This window comes from Panicum hallii, chromosome 3, assembly GCF_002211085.1.
Source record: "Panicum hallii strain FIL2 chromosome 3, PHallii_v3.1, whole genome shotgun sequence".
Lineage (NCBI taxonomy): Eukaryota > Viridiplantae > Streptophyta > Magnoliopsida > Poales > Poaceae > Panicum > Panicum hallii.
The window spans coordinates 17,740,209-17,755,755 of NC_038044.1; the positions used below are offsets into that span (position 1 = coordinate 17,740,209).

The 15,547-nt window shown below is 44.7% G+C and overlaps 1 protein-coding gene across 1 annotated transcript; it reads right to left on the reverse strand.

Annotated features, from left to right (window-relative positions):
* Positions 1–1,649: 1,649 nt before the first annotated feature.
* Positions 1,650–5,430, reverse strand: LOC112887283. Its single transcript, XM_025953422.1, has 4 exons — positions 5,368–5,430; positions 4,705–4,989; positions 3,868–4,557; positions 1,650–2,591 (listed from the first exon to the last, which is right to left on the reverse strand). Exons 1-4 carry the CDS (start codon positions 5,392–5,394, stop codon positions 1,830–1,832), a joined length of 1,764 nt encoding a protein of 587 aa, XP_025809207.1. The 5' UTR covers positions 5,395–5,430; the 3' UTR covers positions 1,650–1,829.
* Positions 5,431–15,547: the final 10,117 nt, after the last annotated feature.

A 15,547-nucleotide genomic window follows, 5' to 3' on the forward strand; every position in this document is an offset into this window, starting at 1 on the left:
ATGAAGGAATAATATCTTCAAGTACCTGTGCAGAGAAAAATAAAGAATCAACTGTGTGGCCAGCAGAGCATCCAGAGAACCATTTTGTTCTAGTCTTCAGGCATCTGGAAAAACAGAATAACACATAAGTCAGTTACAAAGCAGGCTCTTCAGAAACCAGTTACAGTTAGCCATCAATGTTGTTTTAGAATTGGTTCCGGATGAACTGGTAACAAGAGTAGAAATAGTTTGAGCATATATTTTGATCACCAGTGGCAGTGGATATTGGAAGAACTCACCACTAATATTACAGAGAAAATACCTAGGTTGATGGCCAACTGATGATTATTAATTCTTGAGCTCTACAAGATCTAAATAGAAATTGTGTTTACATTGTCCAAACCACTCATTTTACCATCTAATCTGTTCTGGATAAAATAGTCTTATCCCAGGTGAAACTTACACTAGTTTCCAATCCTGAATGCTAGCAGATACCCATATCATGGCCATCCTGCAAATAAACTAAGAGACACCAAAAGAAATGAAGATAAGGTAATTCTTTGAAACTTACACTAGTTTCCAATCCTGAATGCTAGCAGATACCCATATCATGGCCATCCTGCAAATAAACAAAGAGACACCAAAAGAAATGAAGATAAGGTAATTCTTAAGTAACATGAGGCTGCACATGGATATCTTCTGCTCCATTAAGCAAACTGTGATGCCATATTTTTCAAACCCTATTTTGCCATACCTCATTTTACCTGCAGCACCGCACAAGATCTCAAGGACCAGCTATTAAAATTTCTATTAGAAGCTAACTACAGGAAACAGGCCCAAGAGACGATGCAGGGTGGAACTTGGAGTATCCTGTATGTTTCTTCTTACTTAAACGAGGGAAACAATGCATCAACTGTGTAACACCATTATTGCAATACAAGCAGTTAAATAAAGTAGTAACAGAGCCTACAAATGGAATATATTAATTATACTATGATAACAGCTTAATACTTGCCCATCAGACTAATTCTGGTTCAAGGAAAAAAATTATATTATTTCCTTTTGCAACAGAATCATGTAGCGACTTAACCATATTGTTTTTTTGAACAAACAAAATAACAAATACTGGATAAAATACTATTAACTGATAAGTTTTTCTTGGGTGAGAAGTTCATGCGCATTATCAAATTATACACAATTACAGACTTCATATAAGATGCACCTATATTTAATTGTTAATTGTAGAAAAAAGGAGACTCCAAATAATCGAACAAAACTACAAACATAACTCATGAGTGTTGTTCACGCTTCACCCCTAACAAGAACAAACCATTTGGTGCAAATCATCGAACTGTAAGCCACTTTTATAAAATAAAATTTCAAGGTATGACGTAGATGTGCATCCACACGATCTGCAAAGGCTGCAATTTAATGCTCTTGTGCTGACTTTAGGTCCTGGGTCAAAGACATCTCAGAGGAACCTGCTCCACATATGTGATCACCGGACCTCCATGTATGTGTTATGTGTACCTACAGATGAGGCCTCCAGTGCTAGAAAAATGCCAATTGCCTATCTTGGCAAATTGACCATGCCACTTCCAGTCATCTTTAAGTGCAAAACTGGGATCTGTTCTTAAAAGTTCATACTTCAAAATGTAAGAGTAGAGACAGGAAACAAGTTGCTTTAGTGGATCATATGCCGCTAAGCACAAAACTATATGCAACATAACAGGCTGACAGTGACTGCATATACCTAGCCAGTGTTTGGCACAATTGGCCATGTTATCCAAGTGCAGCTTTAGTAATGAAGATAAAAAAAAATGCTAATGGTAGCTACTGTAAGAACCTCCTTATTCTTTATCATCATCATGGAAATTATCACTATCATCACATTCAATATCATCATCCTCTCTATTTTCAACAATTTGCACAAGGGAATTGGCTTGTAACTTCTTGAACTGGCTTATAAAGTCAGTTGCTTCTGAGATGAGAGCATTTTTTGCAGCCTTCAGACCACCAGCTTCCTGCCGAGAAAGAGTCGTCGCAGAATCAGCGCCTTTAGAGCCTAGAGTCCTTTTGCGAGGCCTTTTTGTGCCTTCTCTACGAGACAACTGGTCAACATATTTCTCATGTAAGATAACATTCTTGATGGGCTTCAGAACTGCTGGGCTCGGTTCAGCTCGCTCAGCTCTTAATGTTGAAAATGGTTTCTTTTGTGCTGACAAACTTCCGCTGCACTTGCCTAGAGAAACTGAATTTAAATAACTTTCAGGAGTCTGAGGAGAATACTCAGAAGGTATGTTCAGTTGAAAGGCACTTGGTGAGGTTTCAAATAATGAAAAGTGATCAGCCTCTTGAGCTTGGTCGATGAGGCAATGCTTCTGCAACAAATGCCTCACTGTCTTCTGAGTTGCTAGGCTCTTCTGTTTAGCTGTCCTTTGCCTTCCGACTGTCGATTCCAAGAGATTTGGAAGTTTTGGATCAGACAATGAGAAATTTCCTATAGGAGAAAATGTCGTTTCACTTGTTCTGGGACGTGGGGCAATGGGAGTGGGTGTTGAGAGGTCAGCATGAATTCTGTTGAAGCAGTCTTTGGCAGATCTCCCTGGCACCTGAAAAGTGTGTCAAGGATCATTGAGATAACAGGAGGACTCCAAACAAATAGAAATATGCTAAATAAGAAACATGACCTACCACCAAAGTATCTCAGTGAGGTACGAAAAAGAAAAGATAACCATCACTATGAGGCCTCAAATTATTTTGATTGAACGAACAGGACAATTTAACTCTCAAGTTTTTATATTTGAGCCCCACTAGCTATTCGTTTCTTAAGATGTTGCATTATTTGTTGACGAGTAAAGTGCTTCAGGGGTCATTAAACTTCTTCGCAAGTGTCACCTTTGTCCCCGTACTATTAATTTGCATGTTCATGTCCCTAAGATTTGCTAAGTGTGTACTCAACTTGTGGTCCAAATCTTGCTAATTAGTGCGTAGCTGCCAATGTGGCATGCTAGCAACTCACAATGCAGAAACACACATCTCTCTCGTCTCTCATTTCTCTTCTCCTTCCTCTCCATGAATCAAGCAACAACCTTCAAGGAGAAGTGACGCCACATAATATGTCAAATAGACAGATCAACACTAACTAGGGAGGTTTGGACCTTGAATGAACAACTTAGCAAGTTTAGAGGCATGGAACTGCAATTGGCAGTTCGGGGACCTAGATGACACCACCGAACAAGTTTAGGGACAGCTGGTGCAATTTACTCTTTGGTGAATTTGGCTAACCATGCCCTTTTGCTGATTTGCAAATTTGTAGTCCATTAAAAAAAAGAATGAACTGCTATTGAAATTTAATGTCGTTTTAGAGCTGTTGCTCTACTATGCATTAAAAAAACTCGACCATCCCCTGATTTTGCTCATAAGAAGGTTGTACCAGCCTTCAAATCCAGACTGGTGATGGGGTTTCATTGACCTCCAGACTTCAACGGTGTAACCAGTGTAAACTCAGGAGAAGTTGGTGTTCTACTATGCATTAGGATATTTGCATATACAAAAATAAAAAAAAAATGATCAGCACAAATTTCTCTCCACGTCCAGTCCATAATTAGTGACTTTATTATCCCATATAATTCCTACATCATAGATATGTTAGCAGGAAGGACCTAACTACTGAAACCTTGATAATAAAACGATACAGACCATGTGCACTGAGATCTATTTCTGAAAATTGCAAAAACATATTCAACCAATACTTTAACTACAACATTCTCATCTTTTATGTAATCAAGACAAATTAATGTTTAATAATGTTTCTTTGGTCTGGTCTTGCATTTTACAAGAGATGACAAAAACCGCTAAACCAAATGATGTTAGGATTGGAATTACCAATTTTGAGACTCTCTTCCAGAAATGTGGGGATGGTCGTGCAGTGAAATAAGCTTTACGCAATGCCATGTCCTGCTCTTCTGTCCAATCGTCTGCACCACAAAAATTTTCCATTCCTTCTCTTTCAGTCCCACTTGGCTCATCAATGTTTATCAACCTCCCATGACCAGCTTTAGGCTTCGCCACAATAGAAGGGTCCTTTTCAATCTTTTTGTGGATGGCCTTTTTAGGTTCATTGCTAGGTTCATTTTCTTGGCAATATGCAGGCAATGATTTAGGTTCCTTGTAACTTCGCCTCTTTTGTGACGACCTCCCTTCAGTGCCTCTCTTCCTCTTTCCTGTCATCACCACAGAATGACTGGGCCTTACTTCTTGCTTCTCACTCTTCATGCGAGGTACATCTGTAACCTTTTTCCTAGTAAGAATATCTTGGGGATCTTTACAAAGTTGATGGGGCTTATTGTAGCTTTTCATCCCTTCCAAAGGCTTCAATCCAGCATTTTTCCTATTCCTTTTCAGATCCACTTGATTTTTGTCTTTCCTAATAGAATTTTGAGCCTTTCTGTTATGAGATGTCTCCTGACAATTTGGTGGCAGTAACGGCTTGCCAAAACTCTTATCTTCTTGATGGAACCGTAGAGATCTGCGCAGAGGCATCATTGCTGATTGATCATCCCTTACCTTATATTCCTGCAAGAAAGAGTACAAATTACAACAGACTTTCTCCAAGCTAGGAATTAAATGTGAACTGGATCAAGCTTTCAAAGTAACAAATATGATACATATTAAGATTGCACAGGAATGAAATGGATGAAAACAAGCAAGAATCGGTCCTACCTCGTTTACTTCATCCTCAATCATAATTGGATGCTCTGGATCCCTCCCCCTTTGCTGCAGCAACTGGCATCGAAGAGCCCTTGGCTGCCGCGCAGCTCCAGCTTTGCGGCCTTTCCCAGTCTTCTTGGGGACAGCCTTCTTCTTTAATGTTCGGACCTCATTTTTCTCCTCTTGGTTCTTGGAACTGAAAGGGAGTTTCGGCATGGGCAAACTTTGAGGGGTCGCACGGTGAGAGCGCAGCCGCCCCTTCCATAGCGTCCCACCAGCAGCTGGGGCAGAGGATTCCTGGTTGTAGTAGCATTTCCAAAAGTAATTTCAGGCATGGGGGCAATAGCACTACTGATATGCACAGCAAAACCAATATTAACATAGAAAAAAGCAAAGCTCAAAATTGATGAGTACTAAATTAGACTGTTAAAGTCACCAGCTATGTCAATGATTCGTCGATTTGTTCGATCATTGCAAAATTGGGATCCCTGTGAGCATAACAGTAAGCACAACAACAAAACTAGAAGCTAAAGTAACACGACGCCGATCAAAATGTACCACAATTTAAGAAGATTAGCATTTTAAAATGTGAGGGGAATCTGCCACGGAGACAGGTAAAGAGACACGGAGTAAGCGAGATGCGATGAGAATAGAAGGGGATGTTGTTAGGCTCACCACACCGGCGGACCGTCTCGCCGTCATGCTGTCTGGCCCACCGCGCGGCGCCGCGCCCTCCACAGCTGCAGCCTGCAGCGGCCAGGCGGCGGCGCGGCGCCCAAGGCCCGCCGGCGAGGTCTAGCCCTCCGCCACGGAGCAATCCGCTCCTCTCCGCCGCTCGCGTCGCGCGCGCCCCGGCTATCGCCGAATCCGCCAGCCGGGCGCCGCAGAGCTGCTCCGCTTGAATGCCGTACGCCGCCCTAGGGTTAAGAACTGATGAGGATGAACAGCTATCCCATGATAGCGATTCAAATCTTGCGGCCGTTGAGCTTTGGCTGGTCAGTTATTACTTCAAAATTCAAACGTTGTTTTTACCCGATACAGATTTGATGATCCCACGGCCACGTCGGCGGACTGGGAGTTGGCTTATTTCCAGGCACTTGTACAGCAGCCCAACACACGGGGTGCATGCACGAGGCCCAACCTAGTTCTCAAATGGAGTACGTACTTCCAGCCTAGTACGAAACTGTGGGCTTTTTTTAACCTCCAGCCGCGGCCCAGCATATGGCACCGACGCAGATTCCTCTGCAGCTACTACTGGCCTACTTGCAAAGGACAGTACAGTGCTGTGCACGAGGGGAATGCTCTGTCGCTGAGAGTTTTTTTTAAAAAGGGGACAAAAAAAAAACAAAATTCGAAAAAGGGGTGGCAGTTGGAGAAATTTAGGGAAATGGGTGCCTCCCGCCCGCTGGGAGGGCGGAAAGGAGCATCCCGCCCAACCATAGGGCGGGATGCTCAAAAAAAATTTCCAGGGACCTCTTCGCGAATAAGAAAACTTTTTTCATTCGCGAAGTGGTCCCTGAAGGAGGCCTCCCGCCCGGCCACTGGGCGGGATGCCTCCCGCCCGGCCACTGGGCGGGACGCCTCCTGGTGCACTGTTATTTCATGTGTATGTGTTTTCTGGCTTCCAAAATTCGTAACAATTCACAGAAAAATCCAAAAATAGCAAAACTAGTTTTGTTAGAAAGTAGATTTCAAACTCTATAACTTTTGTTAATGGAGTTTAGTTTGAAACAAAATACTTTTACTCCTATTTTAAAACTAAGATTAAGGAAAGTTTATGCATAACTTTAGGATTTCATGCTTTGTTGTTTATGAAGTTTGGTATGACTATTCTATAAACTCTAGGTACCTTTGTGCAAAGTTTCAAACTCAAATTTGATGTAAATTTAACTTCTTTTGTCTTGAATTTTTCAAATTTGAAATGTTAACTAAACCTAATTATAACCCTTTTCTAATTAAAATCTATTGTTATTCTCTAATGTGATATTATTTAATATCTAATATATAGTCAAAGTTCTAAAACCTATAAAGTTCTAAAACCTATAATCTTATGCTCCTGGTCCATTTTTGTTATATTTTTTCTTAGATTATTTGTTTCAGAAACTATTTAAAATTCAGAATTTTTTTAAATATAAGATTCATTCGCCATACTCTTATGTATGCACATAAAATTTTAATTCAATTTTCCAAAGAAGATTACGGTATCTAAAACTCGTACGAAGATAGTTAAACGATAACGTTTGCAACGTAGAATCTAAATATGATAATGAACATTACAAATATTACAAATACATGAATCCAAATATTGTGTCTTCAGTCAATGCGGCAAATATTACAAATACGTATCTAGGTCTGATAGAATCTCAACGCAGCAAAAATTACATATGAGCAAATAACGTTTAAATAAAATTACAACTAAATGATGCCTGATGACGTACTAGCACTCGATCGGCGACGTCTCCCACTTCTTGATGCAACCGGAGGTCTTCCATCTGTAGCATCACCTGTAGGGCCAGCTTCAGCACAACTGGTAATTCCTCTGACCGCACAGTTGAATTCACTTAAATCTACCCCATTCGGCCCATAAATCACATTTCCTTCTCCGTAATATATACTGAAAATACCCTTCTCGGAAGACATATCTGTCAATCATTAATAAACTAGTTATACTACATATTAATACACAACGAACGACGATCCTAAATTTCAGCGACTCTCAGATTATATTTTACAGATTCTAAACTATTCAGATTATAAATTATACTAAAAACAAATGAAAATACTAAAACTATTCAAAACATAACTACTCTAACAAATATTTCCTAAATTATAGTTATTTTCAAGTACTTATATGGCTAGAACGAGAATATACCTCAAAATCGACGTGTGGACAGGGCTTCGCCGCTTCCTCTTCTCTCTTCCTCTCCTCTCTTTCTCTTTTTTCTGATTTTTGCTGGATAAAATGGCATTTTTTGGGCAGGTTGGGGCTTAAATAGCTGCTGGGGGACCTCCCGCCCGACCAAAGGGCGGGATGCCCATCAGCACAGTATCCCGCCCGTTGGTTGGGCGGGATGCCCTCCCAGGGACCTCTTCGCAAATAATTTATTTGCGAAGAGGTCCTCGGGGGACGTCCCGCCCTCTGGGTGGGCGGGATGTCCACGCGTCCCGCCCGTTCAGCGGGCGGGAGGCACCCATTTCTCTAAATTTTCCCAACGGCCACCCCTTTTTCGAATTTTAGTTTTTTTTTAGCCCATTTTTAAAAAAAATTCCTGACGCTGATGTTCCCCGGGCGGGCTCTCTCGAGATGCAACTCGTGTGCGCCAAGACCACTGCCGTAAAAACACTGTACATATTCTTTCAAAAGAAAAACACTGTACATAGGAATCCCTACCGTGGTAACAGAGTTGCAGCTGTGAACCGTGTTTTGGGCAGCTGTGATGTGATCCTTACCCTGCAATTCCCCCTGGATGCTGCACGGATCGCTACTTTGCTAGGAGTTGGCTGGTTCTCGCAAGGCTGAAGCCACCCGGTAGCATTCGTCGGCCATCGGCACCCGACACATCATTCCAAAGTTGTTCCTGCTGGAGAGAAAGTGCAGCGCGCAGCAGTGGTGCAGTACAGACCAGCCTCGTGCCGCTGCTATCGAGACTCGCCCCGCGATCCCGCTCCCCCGGTGACCCCCGGGCAACGGCTATGATGATGGCCCAAATTATGGAGACGGGGATGATGGATCGAATTATGGTGATGAGTGCTGAGCGACGACACCGACGACGATGATGGCCGCGAAACACGGCCGCGCCCGTGGTCAAAACACTCGCTACCTCATCGACCGCCGATGCCGGCGGTGGGTCTCGCGCCCGGACCGCGACCGCCGCCTAGATTTCGCCGCCGGCTTAACTCCCGCTGCTCTGCTCCGGCAGTCAGCCCATGCGCCGGTGTCCCAGCTAGCCGACCCGGCCGAGCTGTAGAGTAATGTTAGTTAGGTCGTGCCGAAATGCCAACGTGTCGGAACGGCGGATCCGGGCACACGTACAGAGACTGCATACAGAGTGGCAGATAGTATCGTCTACTACGCAGAAGCACCTGGGCACGAGAGAACGGAGCACCAGCCCGGCGGGACAGCGACGCGTAACTGAACCGCCGGTTCCTCCGCGGAGCGCCCGGCGGCAGCATTCGAGATTCGCCCGCAAGAGACCTGGCCCCTGGTCCAGCATCGCGTGCGCGGAGCGCAGGATCCGTGCAAGGCAAACAAAATTCCCTGCGGCGGTGCCGCAAACCGCTCCCGTGCGATACCGCCTCCGATTGCTGCCGCGTGGACATGTATTCTCATCTAACGGACGGAGAAACTAATCTACCGATTTCCCGGCTTCGGCTCGCACAGCATCGGCTTGCATCAGGATTTCCGGCCACGGCTCCTCAGCCTCGTACGCCTCCTCATAAGCTCTGGAAACCGGAATCAGACTCGTCTTCGGTCCTGCACGCACCTCTTACCGGACTCTTTGCCGTGTTTACGCCGCTGCCAGGTTAGGCCTCCCCACCTTTGCCCCAGCCTCAAGTGTGTTCCTTGCTATCATCTGTACCTGATTTAGCTGTTGCTGCCGTGAAATAGTTTTAGCTTTCCACCAGCTCTGCAGTGGCTTGTTCTTAGACCCGTAAGTGTTCGATGAAATGCCAAGTAAGAGAAACATTAGTATGACGCGGCATTCAGTTCAATAAATTGGATCATCATTTTTGCACAAATTGATGTGTAAATTTTTTATGTTCTCTGTGACTTTAACGAGTTGATGGTGTTTGCAGCTTCAATAGAAACTCTCAGGAGGCATTGCTTAGATGATGGACCACGAAGCGTTGATTTCAAGTCATGCTGTGAGTCTGATGTGAGGACGGAGCAAGATGTGTTGATTAAAAATCCTTGTGTGAGTCTTGTCTAGCTGAAGTAGCAAGCTGTGGCCGTAGAAGCATTGTTTTTTGGTTCGGATCAGATTTGATTCGTGTGTTCCTGAGACAACAAGCAAGAAATAAATATATTGCTTTTTCCTCTGCGCTTCCTGAAAGTGAAGTGATTGTAGGTAGATTTTGGCTGCATATATAAGAAGCGAACTAGCAGAGATCTGTGTGAAAACTCATGGAGAGCATGTACATTTGGATCCTGCAACAGAAATAAATATTGAGTTTTGAAATCAATTATTCTGGTTGTTCTAGTTAGCAAGATTGTTGTGATCTGTAATACATGTCAGACTTATTGTGGTCGGTAAGATTATTGTGGACTGAAACAACTCAACTTATTGAACTAATAATAAATAGCATTAGCTGATACAGAATCAGCAGCCCCAATCTGTCATCTTACAATGAAAATGGTTGCATCATATTACAAATAACCAAAATAGCAACTATCAAATATTTTCATTATTTGGCACACTATCAAAATGTAATTTCCTAACAGCTGATGTAGCATCTTGATCAACTCCAAGTAGAAGACTTGTGTATCCTCCTTGTACAGCAGAAGCATCAATTCCTGAAGAACTCACATACATATTAAAGTCTGGAATTGTGACATTAGTATAACCGCCCTGGAATGATGGAATTACCACAGCTGAAGGATGGCCACACATATAAGTGGCTTCATGTATATTTTCATTTGTGCCATTTTCATGTTCTCCTGTAACCAGCAATACAAGTTAAAACAGCCAATGAATTGAATAAAGCACTACATATTGGAAAAACTGCTATAATTGGTAGAATCATTACCTTTGTTGTTGCTACTTTTCTTTTTCTTCCCTTTTCTCTTTTCAAGTGATATGGTAGACCGTTTATTCTTTGGACCTTTCACCACACGGGGTACTCTAAACGATATTTTACGTGCTAATGTATTTGTAGAACAGTCCCGCAAAATTGGAGGAACCTCATTATTTTTTTCTTGCACCTTGCTTATAGAATTATCTGCTTCCAAGTCCAACCTATCTATGGCTTTCTCCAAATCATCAAGAAGCTCTTTTGACAGCGAATACTTCAATGCAACAAATGTCGCCTTTCATGAGATACGTGCAGCTTGAGTTGTCAAATTTTTCTTCTTTGTTCCTTAGCTCTCAACAAAAAATTCTCATTTTGCATATTTTGTCCATCTATTAAGTATATATTGTGATGGCAAAATAAAAATATCTTTTATGTTGAAGACTTTGAGGGCGTGCTTGCATAATATACCTAAAATATATGGAAACCGTTATGCATCAATTTTGATTATCAAAATAAATTAAAATTCAAAATTCGTATACGCACCTATGGATTTATACTTTCTGCAAGAATATTTGATGGTCATATCTGCAGTGTTGAATACAATTGTTGCTCCATGAGAAGATTGCATATGTGTGACCATGTATGTGGAAACTGACCCCTCTGTTTGTAACAATTGCCCGGTTAATAGAAATTGATCCTTAAATTCTGTCTCAAACTCTAAGAAAATTCTCCTTGTATATGATTCAGCTACAGTCTTCAACATAGATAAATTAGGGTTGTAAGTAACTGAAATCTTTTGACGTGAATGAAAATCTACATTCACCTCATTTTCATGGAGACTAGTAGATACCTTCTCACATTCTACAAGAAGCTCCGAAAGACCGAGTTTCCTACGAAATCTTTTCTTGAAAATATTATTCATTCCTTCACTCCTTTGAATAGAGGTCATATCAGCTGTAAATGAGTCATGGTAGATATTGCCCATTTTCTTCTCAAAGCATATAGATTTGACATCCATTCATTATCCTCAAGATTGTATTCCTGCAACAAGGCATGCCACTTCTTATTGAAGTAAAATTCAGATCTATCTTCATACACACAACTCTTAAAAGCAGGTAGAAACTTCTCAGGGTGTTTCTGAATTACATGCCCAAGATGTTTAGCTGCATTTAGATAAATATGCCATATACAAAGATGATGACTTGTGTTTGGTAATACACAAGCAATTGCACCTGCCATAGCCGCATCTTGATCTGTGAAAATTGTGCTCGGATGCTTGCCAGACATTGCTTCCAAAAAGGTTTCAAACAGCCATATAAATGATGTAATTGATTCATCAAATATCAATGCAGCTCCAAAAATTATTGTTTGTTTGTGGTGGTTGGTGCCGAGGATTGGAGCAAAAGGCATTTCAAACTCAAACTTATTACTTTGAAATGTGGTGTCAAATGATATAGCATCACCAAAGCATGCATAATCCATTATAGACTGGCCATCTGCCCAAAAAAAATTAGCTATATGACCAGATTCCTCATCAATATCAACTGCATAAAAAATGTGGGATCCTCTATTTGCTTATTCCTCAAATAGTTGCATAGTGTTTGTGTATCATTGGATTCTAGATACTTCTTCCATTCACGACCAATCTCATTATTGCAATCTATCTTAGTAAATGGCACATTACCAGCTCCTCCATAAAACTCCTTCATAAACTCAAACACCTGGGTAGACTTCATCCCAGCCTCTCTATCCAATTAGCTTCCTATCTGCTTCTGTGACACGTCGTTGGGATCTTAGATTTTTCGTCTTATTTGGACTAGCAAGATAATGATTGTGCTCAAATACAACCTTTTGCACCATCCAAACACCTTCCTTACTAACACTGAATTGAATACGAGCACCGCACCCTATCCTTGTCATGCCTTTCGATGATGAATCATCTTTCGCATGTTTCTGATATATGGTACCATCTGATCGGTGCCTCGTCGTGCTCTTTCTAATACTAAATCCAATTTTATCAGCATAATTATTGTACATGTCATAAGCATTGTCCTCTGAATCGAAAGCCATTCCAACTTCAGGAACAATCAAAGTTTCCTTGATTTTATCATTGATCTGTGGTACGTGGGTTAAGAAGATGTAAGTACGTTCATACATGATCAGACAACATCAATGAAAAATAATAAATGATCAAACAACTAGGTAGTCTTATGTGAGTTGCTTGCCTCCTTTCATCTCCATGATCCCCGATAGTTGCACTGATCCTATTGTCTTCAGACCCGTCACCAAGCCCATCTTCAAGCCCGATGACCATGTTGGTTGGAGATTGCATGGGCTAGGGTTCCATATCAGGTGCTAGAGGTGAGGATGAGGATGGATTAATTTTCATGGCTGTGGTGGCAATAGCAGCACCATTACCTAGCAACGGCGCGGCCAAGGCGATGGCGGTGGCGTGCTTGCTAGGGCCAGGGTTGGTCATCTTACGAGGGAAGGCAACTTGCAACCTGGACCAAGCCGGTACGTGGGGCCACAAATTCCTAATGCAAGCCGAAGCCATGTGAGCCGAAGCTGGCCGTCTGGTTCCGTCGTTTGCAGCTCTTTAATTAGCTTCTCCGTTAGATGAGAATATAGATCCACGTGGCAGCAATCGGAGGCAGTGTCACACACGGGCGGTTTGCGGCACCGCCGCACATAATTTTTTTCCCAAGTGCAAGGCGCGACTCCCTCGGTCCCTCCTCCTCCCACGGCGTCCCGCTCGAGCACCAGCCGATCGGCAGCAGCACCTACCTACCCGGGAGGCCAACCCAATAAATCCACCACGAGCAGTCGAGCAGGGCGCGAGCGAACAGGGTGGGTGACGAAGAAACTTCTCCTGATCCTCACGGAGGAGCAGGAGTACTAGCGGCAGTAGTTAGTCGCGCGCAGTACTTGGGATGTGTTAATCCGTGGGCACGGCTGCATGGGCAAGTAGTACTGAAGCCCAGCCGTGTCAGAGTGCGCACTGGCGGAATTGAATTGCCACTGGTGGCTCGCACTCGCAGTAGCCAGCCGGCAGCAGCAGCATCAGTGATCATTGGCCACTGAACACCGGAGACCAGATCATTGCGGATTACTTCCCTGGGCTGCGCTGCCGTCGCTGCAAAGCAATCCTTCCGTGTGTTGTGGAGCAGATCAGCAGAGCAGAGAAGTTGCAGCTCGCCGTGCCGATGCCCGGCCGTCCACCCGTCTGCAATCCAATCTGCAGGCAGCAGCAGATGGAAGTATGGAAGGGAATGAAATGATGCCCCAACAGAGACCCCGCGCGCGTGACGCCGGTGGCCGGCCTCGGCGTCCTCCGGCTGCGGAGCTGGAGACTGTTCACGCACAGCTCGTCAGAGAGAGAGACACAGACGACGCTGTCCTCGCGCGGCGCAGCAAGACACCCCTAGCTACTATCGCGCCAGCTCTCCGATCTTTGGCGTGGCAGCCCCCGTCCAAAGGCGCCCCCATGCATGGCGAAGCGGACGGAGGTCGACAGCGACGGCGGATGAGTCCTCTCTCCGGCTCACAGTTACTGCTCATCGCCGGTACACTTTGTCTGTTTAGATCTGGCATATCGCCGGGATCTATCCATCCATCCGTGGCGCTCCGCTGAGGAATTGATTTAAGGGGCGCCTCCGCGGCACCGTGTCCGGTTACGCGCAGGACAGCAGATCGTAAGCCGAGGGGAGCTGCAAGGCATGTCGTCCTTGACCGCTAATAAAGGCGTACATGCCGGGCTACCTATACTGGAGGAGTACGTACTACCCACATCTCTGCCAATCTTCCCAGCCATTGGCCACTGGGGAGGTTTATTAGCCTCTGAAACGGGTGATCCGGTAGGGCCATTTCTGGGCAGGCTGGTGAGCAGTTTGCTGCGGACGGAGGCTACACGTAGCAGCCATAGGTTAGTGACCCTGCTCCATTTTCTTGCAGCTGCGGTCATCACCCGCACCCATGCTCCACGGTCGTAGAACAGACGAGCATAATTTAAACCACTCATTGCCTACACCCAGGACTCAATCGGCGCCGCTGAACCGCCGGAGTCTTGCCACGGACGCGACCTCTCGCCGTCGAGGCATGGAGCTCGGTGCGTTCGTAGCCACGCATTGCATGATGCGCGCTGGGAGTCAGGGCGCTGGCTCCTCGAACAGAGCTAGTCTCATTGCCAGTCATCTCCCATCTGCGCCGCCCAGGAACTTCCCGGAGGGAAGGAAACGCGCGCTCTGCTCGCCTGTTCTCCGTTTGCTCTGTGGCAGTGGCGCGCGGTACTGGCCACAGTAGTACGTGCGTTGGTACGTAGGCAGCAGATGTATTGCCCGCATCGCAGGATTCTGCCTCCTCCTCTGCATTATTGTCAGCCACTGGTTGGCTATCCTGTCGAGGGGGCCATACCGGTACGCGTATCAAAACGCCAACCAACGTGACGCCATACTTTCGGTGCTACCGGTCCCCTTGCAGCGATCGCGCCTGCCTCTTCCTACGAATTTCTTGCAGTTTTTTTTCTTTTTGCGGGTAAATTTCTTGCAGTTTTGAAGGAGGAATAATCCAAATAATTGGGGTAGAAAACTCGTTCTACAGAAAAATTGCACGTGCCAGTAGTCATCAGTACTGCAAAAGGAATGTGAACAGTCAGCTCCTTTGGTGGTGCCATCCGCCGTGGAAACTTTTTAGCAAACCCACTGGGCCATTTTGCCCGGCTGAGAGGCCAAACTCCGAACAGCAGGCATGGCAGCGCGTCCAGAGAGAGATTCCCTGCAACGGCTTTTGGACGAGAGCTGCGGAGGCCCTGGTATCCGTCCGATCAGCCGACCGACGGTCCGGATCGAGTTGGACGAACCGATGCGAACAAGATCATCACCGAGCTTTCTTTTTCATGCACGGCTGCACGTCCATGGTGGTTGGTTAATCCGAGCTTTAATTGTCTCAAGATCCTCGGTTCTGACTTCTGCGCGTCGCTTAATTACTCCACTCCGATTTAACCCGAGATCCGCCTGTCAGACGGGGCCCACACGCACGGAAACGGACAACCTTCCGCGCACAGCGCAACTCCCCCGGGCCCCACAGATAACCACTTGGCTGAGCTTGAGGCCCGGAGCTCAAC

Excerpts from the sequence above, each read along its gene's own strand:
- LOC112887283 (XM_025953422.1), bottom strand. The coding sequence starts at position 5,394 with ATGACGGCGAGACGGTCCGCCGGTGTG. Across the intron at positions 4,558-4,704 it reads TTGAGGATGAAGTAAACGAG|GAATATAAGGTAAGGGATGA; the intron begins GTAGGACCGATT and ends TCTTTCTTGCAG. Across the intron at positions 2,592-3,867 it reads GGAAGAGAGTCTCAAAATTG|GTGCCAGGGAGATCTGCCAA; the intron begins GTAATTCCAATC and ends CACACTTTTCAG.